Raw genomic sequence first — 9,239 nt, forward strand, 5'->3', positions numbered from 1 at the left:
CCGGCGATATTTCAGGCACTGTCCACACGCACACCGGGACGCCATATGGGAGTCGAGGCACGTGCCCCCTCTCGTCGTGTAGCTCCATTGGCTCCCCGTTCATTGGCTCGTCCGCGCCTGCACACCCCCCAAACAGAGAGCCCGCAGTCCAGAGCCCGCAGCCCGGTCGCAAAAACACCAAAACCACAGAGCACCAGCTATTTCCATTTCATCGAGGCGCAACCGCCACGCGCAAATTCCCATCTCGCAGTTAGCAACGGCTGACCCGTTCTATCCCACATGAACTGATGCTTATCACAATCCTAGTCCTCCCGCCGTGCTGGCTCCCCTACCACCCTCCTACCTTCGCCATCGTCCCCCAGAAGCCTTCCATCGGTATCGGGGGATGAATACTAGCCTCACAACCTACACACCGCTCGAGACACTCCTATTGTTTCAATCCCTCGCTTCTTATGGCGTAGAACCCGCCATCTTCAGCAGAATCTCCGATCTGCTGAAGAAGAATCCTCACATCAACGGTGCAGAGCATTTCGACAACGGCCGACTAAGCCCTGATGCGTTAAGGGAGCTCTATCTGCGACTTTTAAAAGAGGAGGCCAAGTCTGAGGTACAGGATGCCACGCGTGGTGATAGTGACGGCCAGAATGGAGAGGTCAAAAATCCAAGGAAGCGAAAAGTACCCAGTCCAAGCTTGCCAACTGTCCAAGAGGCCTCGCAACACACCTACCTCATCCCGAAACTGGTTGCAAAGCTATATTCAAGATATAGATCTTACGTGACGGAGCAAATTCGGGAAGAAGAGCGCAGGTACGACGGCCTCACGCGAGAGCTCCAAGAAATTGAACGAGGGGAATGGGACGACAAATTACGCCGTTTGGATCTGCTCAATGGGAAGACCCCAGCATTACCTGACCAAACTCCCTCCAATGATGCATCACAACCGACTACAAAAGACGCGGAAATGAGCACCAGTTCCACTACTCTCGCTCCAGATACTCAGAAGATTACTGCTCCGCAGCAAGTTAGTACGGACAGCGGTGATAAGTCCCTAGAATCTCGCCATGGCCAAGCAAAGATCGAGTCTGTCATCAATCACGACTCCGACACAGCGCCAAATGGGAAGCCTTTAATCTTGAATCCACCAACACCACACTCCACATCTCAGCCGGCTCCAGGTCCAGGTCATCAGTCTCCAACTCACAGCCGCACACCTTCCCAACCCTTTGCTCCTCCAAAGTTACCTCCACCTCAGTTCTCGGGACCTGGATACAAAGCTTCTCCACCTACCATACATCGGTCTCCGTATGCTCAACAACCCCAGCCAAGTCCTGGTCCTGGCCCTGGCCCTGCACTATCAGCAAGCCCGAAGTCCCAGAATGCTGCAGTACAGGCCCACCCTCCCTCGCCAGTTCTGTTGCCTCCTCCTCCGGGGATGCAGTTCCCTCCTACTCTGCCTACCCCAGGCTTTCCAGGAAATGGTGTGCCGCAATATCCGGGATCGCCGACCGGCCCACCTATGCAGTACTCTCCCACTCCGCAGCGTTATCCCGGAGTCCCCCCTGGACAACAATCACCCAGCGTGCAACATGCACCTCAACTTCCGCAACAGCAACGGAGTTACTATCCGCCATATTCAGGTCACCAACCTCTCTACCCTCCTCAGCCACAGCAACCGCAGCCAATTGTTCATCCTCCGCATCAAGGCGGCTATATGCTTCCGCCATTCCAGGTTACACCTCAGGACCCAACGCGAGCGCATCAGCAGCAGCAAAAGGCAGCTCAGCAGGCTCCAGCGGTTACCCCAATCAGCGACCGAGCAGCTCCTATCTCTTCCAAACCCGGCGGTGCAGTTCCGTCTCGACCTGGACACCGAGCGCTTCCATCTGTGCAACCTCCCGGCCAAGCTAGAACCTCCATATCGACGCCTTCAAGTATCCGAACGCCAAGACCTCCTTTATCGCTGGTGACTCCTAGCAGCGAGACGCGGTGGAAACCTTCTGCTCTTGGCATCCCAAATTCTCCAAGGCGTTCGCCAACTGTGAGTCCAATTGATGATGTTGCTCCATTTGAACTACCGAAGGCACCCGTGGCTTCCTCACCGACTGGCGAGCCTCGACAAAAAGGCAAGATTCAAGAACCTGCACGCAAGGAGGATATTGCTGGGGATGTTGATGTACGGCAAATGCGGAGTGGTCGAAGGCCGACAAAACGACGCAGAGGCGGCAGCACGGCATCCTCAGTAGTTGGTAGCTCAACTCGCGGCCGTACCAGGAGCCAGTCGGTTGCCTCTCATGCGGAAACAGTATCAGCCGACAACGAATCCGCTACTGGATATCGAGTCAAGACTGAACCTGACACTTCTGCCGATATCATAGAGGGAGATGCTACTCCCGCTGATACTACTCTGATCCCAGCAACAGCCGCGCGCCGACGTGGTGGCACGATGCAGTCCCTTCAATCTAACAAACGTAAACGCAACGCCCGAGAAGTTTCTATCACCGAATCAGAAGATATGCCTGGTACGCCTGGAACTCAGACAGTCGTGGCGCCCCGACACTTCTCCAGGATGAGTGTCCCAATCATGAACGATATCTGGTCGCACAAGCACGCGTCAATCTTCAGTAACCCAGTCAAGGAGAAAAACGCGGAAGGGTACCACAGCATCATCAAGCGTCCGCAGGATCTGAAGTCAATTCGTACGGCCATCAGTGCAGGCGCGAAAGCCGTCCAAGCTGCTGCGGCTTCGGATACTCCGGCTGGCAGTCCGGGCGGAGGAGGTGCAAACGTCATCCTACCGCTTAGTGCCGAGGTGGTGCCGCCGAAAGCTATTGTCAATTCGGCGCAGCTGGAGAAGGAGCTCATGCGGATGTTTGTCAATGCGGTGATGTTCAACTCGGGCGAGGACGGCGTGGTTCAAGATGCGAAGGAGATGTACGAAACCGTGCAAGGGAGTGTGAGCAACTGGCGGAGTGCGGAGCGATCGACAGGGCGGATGGAAAGTGAAGATTTAGGCGGAGAGGATGACACTCCAACTGCAGGGAAAAGGAGGAAGGTGTAAGATGGGATAGTGGTGGGATTTTGGCCATATGTGGGAAGCTGTCGAGTAGCAAAGTTAGAAATTTACTTCATGTATGTTAATTGACGGAGATGTCTCTGTGCTTCCTTCTGTCTCTTTCCCTGAAATCTAAAAGACAGGGGCTACCATCATAAAGGCTTCTCTAGGTTGAGCAAACAGTCTTTTTCCATCTATCTACTTCCAATGTCTTGAGTGTTTCATTGAAGTCATGCACGCTGACAATTGTCTAGTGTGGCTCGGTTTGGAACGACTTTTCTCACACTGACTCTATTGTTTGCAGATTCTATGCTTCTATCCGTTTGCCCGCAACCTACTATCTAGTAGGTTAAAGGGTATCACAGAGGCTTCAGGCACTATACAGTATATATTAACGATTCCATCCTTAAGACAGTGAAAATTTTCCCTCGAGATACCAGCACAGATGCGATTGCATCGCGCACGGATGTCTCACCTGATATCGCCAAGCCTTGCGCTCCACGGCTCGGACCTAGATCTCGTCCCATTGCCGCACTTAATCGACCGAGATCCCATGGGGAATGGAACGACTAGCAGATCTCGGTGTCCGATACTCTGGTTAGTGTTCCGCTCGCGTCGGGTCTGCGGATCAGGTCCGTGGGTGGCGTTTGCTAAGTGAGGCAGGGGTTACGTGCATGTGGGATAGGTGCTCGTGAGTGGGTCTGTGGCTTCACCCCATGGCTTTAGGCAATTGGGCTATTCATGGTTTTCCCTGATCAGTTATTTCATCCATCGTTAGAGCGAGCAATGTTTATTGTCCCGTTATGGCTTTCGAACTCTATATTATCTTGCTGTGGACAATGAAAGGAAATTCTTTTCTAGATTACGCGTTTCCTACCGACATCACGAATAAGGACGCGCATGCCTGTTAAGGTTGCGTTTGAGACGCAGTATTGTTGCGGCGAGAAAAAGGGTATAAGACGTGCTCGTGCCCAGATAGTCTGCCTGCGTAATACTAACTACTGTTATACGCGAACTGGACCCACAACCATCTACGCTGCACGCTGCACGTGGAGCTCTTTTTGTATCGACACAAAGAGCACTTGGATTATTTGCTAACTAGTAGCTGGATAGGATATTAAATAATAAGCGAGCCATCTCTTGCTAGAGACGTGAGAATTACTCCATTCACACCATCCTTGAACCTCTCCTAATCCATCGAACCATCTGTAAGAGAAAATCCGTCATCGAGCCTGGTACCCGCCCAGGGCCTCAGGAATGAGCCATAAAACTCATGATGGGGGGTATCATTAACACTCCACAGTCAGCATGGTCCGGAAATCCACAAGCCGCACACCATCACAGAGGAACTTGTTCCAATCCGTCCTTGCGTGTCGCGCTCGAGATTCGCTTCCGGGGAGGGTTGGACGGGTCCAGGGAGGGGAGGGGAAGCGTGAGAGGAGCTCTCCAGCGCCCGAAAACGGGACCCCGCATCGCCTCGAGCGGAAACAAAAGGAACTGACACACACGCGCGCAAACTCCCAATCACCCGCCCAGCGCAAACGACCCGGACGAGTTCGAGCGACCCTTGCTCCACCCGTACCCGCGCAACTTCGCACTCGACCGGGGGCCGCCCGCCGCGTTGCTACCGCGCCCGCCGCGCCCCTCCCTCAGCCGCTTGTTCTCCTCCGTCAACCGCTCGCGCTCCGCCTCGATGAACTTGATGTAGTCGATCGCGCTTGCGAGCACGGTCGCCTTGCTCGGCTTCGGCGGGCTGTTCAGGTCGCCGCCTTCGCGCTGCGGTAGCGTGGGGACGGCACGGCGGAGGCGCTCGAGCTCCGAGTTTAGGCCCTCGCGGTACTTGCGCTCGACTTGGTTGTGGGGTAGGCGGCGGGTTGTGCGAGACTTGGTGGTTGCGGTCGAGTCGGCGGAATTATTAGTGTTGTTGATGTTGTTGATGTTAGTGTTGGTGGTGATGGTAGTGGTGGGGCAGTCGTCGGTCCCGCTCCGGTTGAGTCTCGGGCGGCCGCGTTTCCGCTGGACGCGCTTCGGAGCGGGCGAGTCCTGGTCCGTGCTGTCGGTCGGCGAATGGCGCTTCAGCGATGCGTCCGAGCTGGCCGGCGAAGCGGGGCGTGGTTCTAGACCGAGCTGCGAGCCGTCCCCGCAGAGCGAGGGTGTTGGGGAAGAATCGCGCGGAGATGCACAGCTGGAGTCGAGGGATCCATGGTTCATGGTGCTGAATGGCATGCCGCTTACGAACATGTTCTCGTTCAGATTGGGGAGAGTGTTGCCGAAGGGTGCGGAGTTGGTCCGTCGCCATGTGTTCAGGTTTGGGACAGCCATTGAGGGGTTTGAGTTGAAAATGCCCGGGTTCTTTGCTGAAAAACCTGTTGCTTCCACGCTTGACAGCGGGCGATCGAAGATATCATGACTCATCCAATCGTCAAGCAGGTAGTCAGGCTGGCCGGTACAAGAATCCATAGGGTTTGCCTTGCTAAAGGCGTCAGGATATGAAAACAACTCTGTTGAGGGGCTGTAGTCTGAGGATGCTAACGGAAGGTGAGTCTTTAATCTTCATGTTTCGACAGAGCCTGGGCTCTGAGAAGGAAGCTCACTACAAGAGGGCTGTTCGCCTGCAAGTGCGTCGGCAGGCCTGAAGACGGCCCAGTCGAGGGCCATGGCGATGTTGGTATTGGTATTGGAGATAGAATTGCTTCTGATAATGGAAGAGACAGTCTTTGCTATTTAGATGGTGTGTATTGTGGATGGGGGCGCTTCGTTGTGCAGTTCCGATGCGACAGTTACGCAATCATAAGAGGTCAAAGAAGTGTCGAAGGATGCTGCTAGTTGTTAAGTTGGGGCTGGAAATGAAGTACTTGTCCCTTTCATGAGGTCACTGGGCTCCCCTTATATGAAGGTAGCTCAGGGCTCTCTACGGCAGCTGGCAGCTGCATGCTCCTCATGGCTGGGCATGTCTTACGACAAACATGCCACTTCTTCATCGGCCTGGCGCTATCGGCACATCCCGGTCAACAGGGCGACAGGGACCGGGAGGCGTGGGAAGTCTAGATCGCCCCAGCAAATATCGATGCGATGGAGTTCGGCCTCGACTCCGGGGTCCCTAAAAAAGCGCCCAGCATGCGGGTGCCATCCCCCCTGAGATGCTGCAGAGCCATGTCGAATCGTATTCCAGACACGGCCCAGAAGTTTTTCACCACCCACAATTGGCAAGTTCCGGCTCTGCGCAGGGCTGTGGCGTCCGCCTCGCTATCGATATTAAGATGGACGTTTTTGGTTATGCCGGGCATCCCTATCGACGATGCCCATCGACGATTGTTCGGCAGGCCGTGTTCGGCATCACGAAGCAACAGTTCCTGCTTCAGACACAAATGTAGGTGCATTTTCTCTTAAGGTCACAATGCAGCGTATTTATGACGTATTATCTAGCTTAAAGTAGGCATTCCTTCGTTTACTGCAGATCTTGAAGACTTTGACCCGAGTGCTGGGTAGCTCTAAGCCTCTTGGACTTGGTGGCGTTCGGCGGCATTACCGTTTTGAGGAATCCCAAGCTAGCTTTGCGGTAGCGTGTTTTGCTGGCGTTTTGAGCCAAGAGCTGCGCCTATCAGCCAACCCACAATTCTGATTATCTCTCGCTCGTCAGAAGACCCCCTTCACATCTTACGAGCCGCAGGAGGAAGCCTAAATGTAGTTGCAACCATCGTTGCGTAAAAACAACGTAGCTCCACGACAAAAATCAGCAACAAGCGGCCTAGTGGTAAGGCGTCTTCCAAATAAAAGCTAGAGAATGAAGTCTTTATTTCCTAGAATAGACGGATGTAATTTTATTCGGGTATGAGCTAAGCCAACGAGTGAAACCTACCGTCTAGCGTCTTAGCGAAGTGCCGTACCTTTGGCTCGTTTGACCACAGAGGCTGCGTAGGCTTCGCACGTGGTTGCAAACACTCTGAGAGCCGGACGCACACCTGATTATCGGTGTGATGAATTATTGTACGCTTTGGTAGAATTGCGTGGAAATATCTAGTCACCATCCATGAACTGGGGGTGGCGATTATCTCGGCCCAGGATATACTGAACACCATGAATTTATCACCACTTTCCCTAGCTAATTCCATAGGTTTTGTCTGTCAAGTGACAGGACTCGTCTTAGCAAGCGTACCTAGAATGATCGACCATGAGAATCATTTTCGGAAACCAATTGCAATATGTAGTAGGGAATGGAAAGCGGAATAATATCAGTGGAATAAAGATGATTGGCCGCACAGCCAGATTTGATCTAACGATAGTAGCGTGATATTTGGCAGCTTGCCACGCTACCAGCACGTTGTGGGCTGCAGGGGAGGGCTTTTTTTGTGCAGCTGCATCGTAAGGCTGATAACTCGTGCGGCCAAATCTGGGGGGTTTGCGTCAGGTGGTTCAGCACAGGGAATATAGCTAGCTTAGAACGGGGTAATCTCGGATTCGGGGAAGAAGATAGGTTTCGAAATTTTTATCGCGAGAAGAGACTTTTGAATATAGACTCCAGGACAACTGCTGAGTCTCGCAGCAGGAAATGTAGTCGAAGAGACGTCCGAAGGGCTGCCGAAGGCTGGGTGTCTGCTTCGCTTTGCTTTGCGGTGTGACAATGGCGCTACCTAGACGACTTGGCGGAAGGCTTGAAAGAGAAAACAAATTTTTGCTATAGGTAGGATCAGCTCTCTAGCAGATCAAGACCACAAACTAACACGCCTTTCGTCCACGCAGATGAGCGCCTACTAATTACCTTCAATTATCGCCGCCCTTAGCAGATTTACCACCTTTAGTGGGAACTTCACTCTATGAAGTCGCAACCAGCTGGAGAGGAAATGAACAACAACTCCGGAGAGATCCGCCCCTCGAAATGCCCCTGCAGATGGCTGAGACTGGCTGAGACTGGCTGAGACTGACGAGGCAGCACGGAGGCCAATAGTTAAGCCCTTGTCGCCTAGGCTCGTCTTTTGGTCTAGAAGCAACAGGCCGCTCCAGATGGATGTCGAGTTTTGCCCAAGAAAACGCCGTGGACACCAGGGTTAATGGTGGCACCCATGTGGGATTTGATGCATGCCGACGTTTCTAGGAAATCACCGGGGTTCCCACAAGCCACGGAAACATAAAAGCCGATCCTGGAACATCGAAGATGCCACATGGCAATTTAGCAAGAGAGATTCCGAATGCCAAGTTAACTGCCGCATTGAACAGAGTGCGTTTCCGCACAAAATAGCTTATCCCATGGAACACCTGCGTCCATCTAGAAGTGATCCGTGCGGAACGCCGAGCTCAAAAATACGCGTATATTGCATATAGATTCAAGCAATAGATTTTCATCGACCATGCCTTCTAAATGTACTTCTAATAATACAGACCATGTTGAACAGACCCAATATCGAGTTGATCCAAATCGCAAGGCAAAAGAACCTCCCCCACAGCCCTGGCCTCTGTCCGCTTTTAACCCCCTTTACATTTACGAATGGCTAAAGTAAAGGAACTCTGCCTGCGTTGAGGTCTGTAGAACTTCACAAGAGCAATATAAAGGGCTTAGGAAGGCCCTACCGGAGCTCTCACCAAATACTACACGCAAGCCACGTAGTAGTAAGGAGTGGAAGAGGCATTAGAGAGCTCCAGGGACCTTATTTAGGTGTACTATTTGTAGCATTCCTTTCTGCAGAAAGGATAAATATTTGCTACCTTATATAGAGCAATTGAACCCCAAAGATTGAGTGTATATATAACTTTTGTATAGCAATCGACAGATATTCCAAACCTCGTATTTCTGATCACGGAGCCTTGATCCTATTGATATAATTGGCTAGTTCTTATCGATAACAGATGGACGCAAACTGGCCTTCCAAGGGATAGATGAAGGAATAATGGCTCATTACTTCCTACACCAGAGCCGAGAAGCCGGATCTGTCAAACCAGAAAACAGTCCTCTTAAATTCACATTATTAATCGAAAAGCCGATAATTCCGAAATAATAAGAGCACCAGAAAGATGATGACACAGCCGGTTGCGTGCTTGATTTTTTTACCTCAAGCAGCGAACAGCCTAAAGACACGATAAGCAGAGTTGCACAGTCGGAAATGGTCTTTTATTAAGCCAATTTAAACCCTCTCCGAAGTAGGGAATTAGTAAGAAAGCGGAGATTACTCTTAGAAATCCCTCCGTCGTACAA

The 9,239-nt window shown here is 52.3% G+C and overlaps 2 protein-coding genes across 2 annotated transcripts; one reads left to right on the plus strand and one right to left on the minus strand.

The window, feature by feature from the left end:
• Window positions 1-81: 81 nt before the first annotated feature.
• K441DRAFT_664543 (uncharacterized protein) lies at window positions 82-3,493 on the plus strand. Its single transcript, XM_067649368.1, has one exon. It carries the CDS (start codon window positions 386-388, stop codon window positions 3,056-3,058), a length of 2,673 nt encoding a protein of 890 aa, XP_067501086.1. The 5' UTR covers window positions 82-385; the 3' UTR covers window positions 3,059-3,493.
• A 1,071-nt stretch (window positions 3,494-4,564) lies between these two features.
• K441DRAFT_204493 (uncharacterized protein) lies at window positions 4,565-5,814 on the minus strand. The gene is made up of 2 exons (XM_067640503.1): window positions 5,647-5,814; window positions 4,565-5,571 (listed from the first exon to the last, which is right to left on the minus strand). The coding sequence occupies exons 1-2, from the start codon at window positions 5,708-5,710 to the stop codon at window positions 4,577-4,579; spliced, it is 1,059 nt and encodes a 352-aa protein (XP_067501087.1). The 5' UTR covers window positions 5,711-5,814; the 3' UTR covers window positions 4,565-4,576.
• Between the last annotated feature and the right edge of the window lie 3,425 nt (window positions 5,815-9,239).

The sequence above is a fragment of the Cenococcum geophilum genome (assembly GCF_001692895.1).
Source record: "Cenococcum geophilum 1.58 unplaced genomic scaffold K441scaffold_38, whole genome shotgun sequence".
Classification (NCBI taxonomy): Eukaryota; Fungi; Ascomycota; class Dothideomycetes; order Gloniales; family Gloniaceae; genus Cenococcum; species Cenococcum geophilum.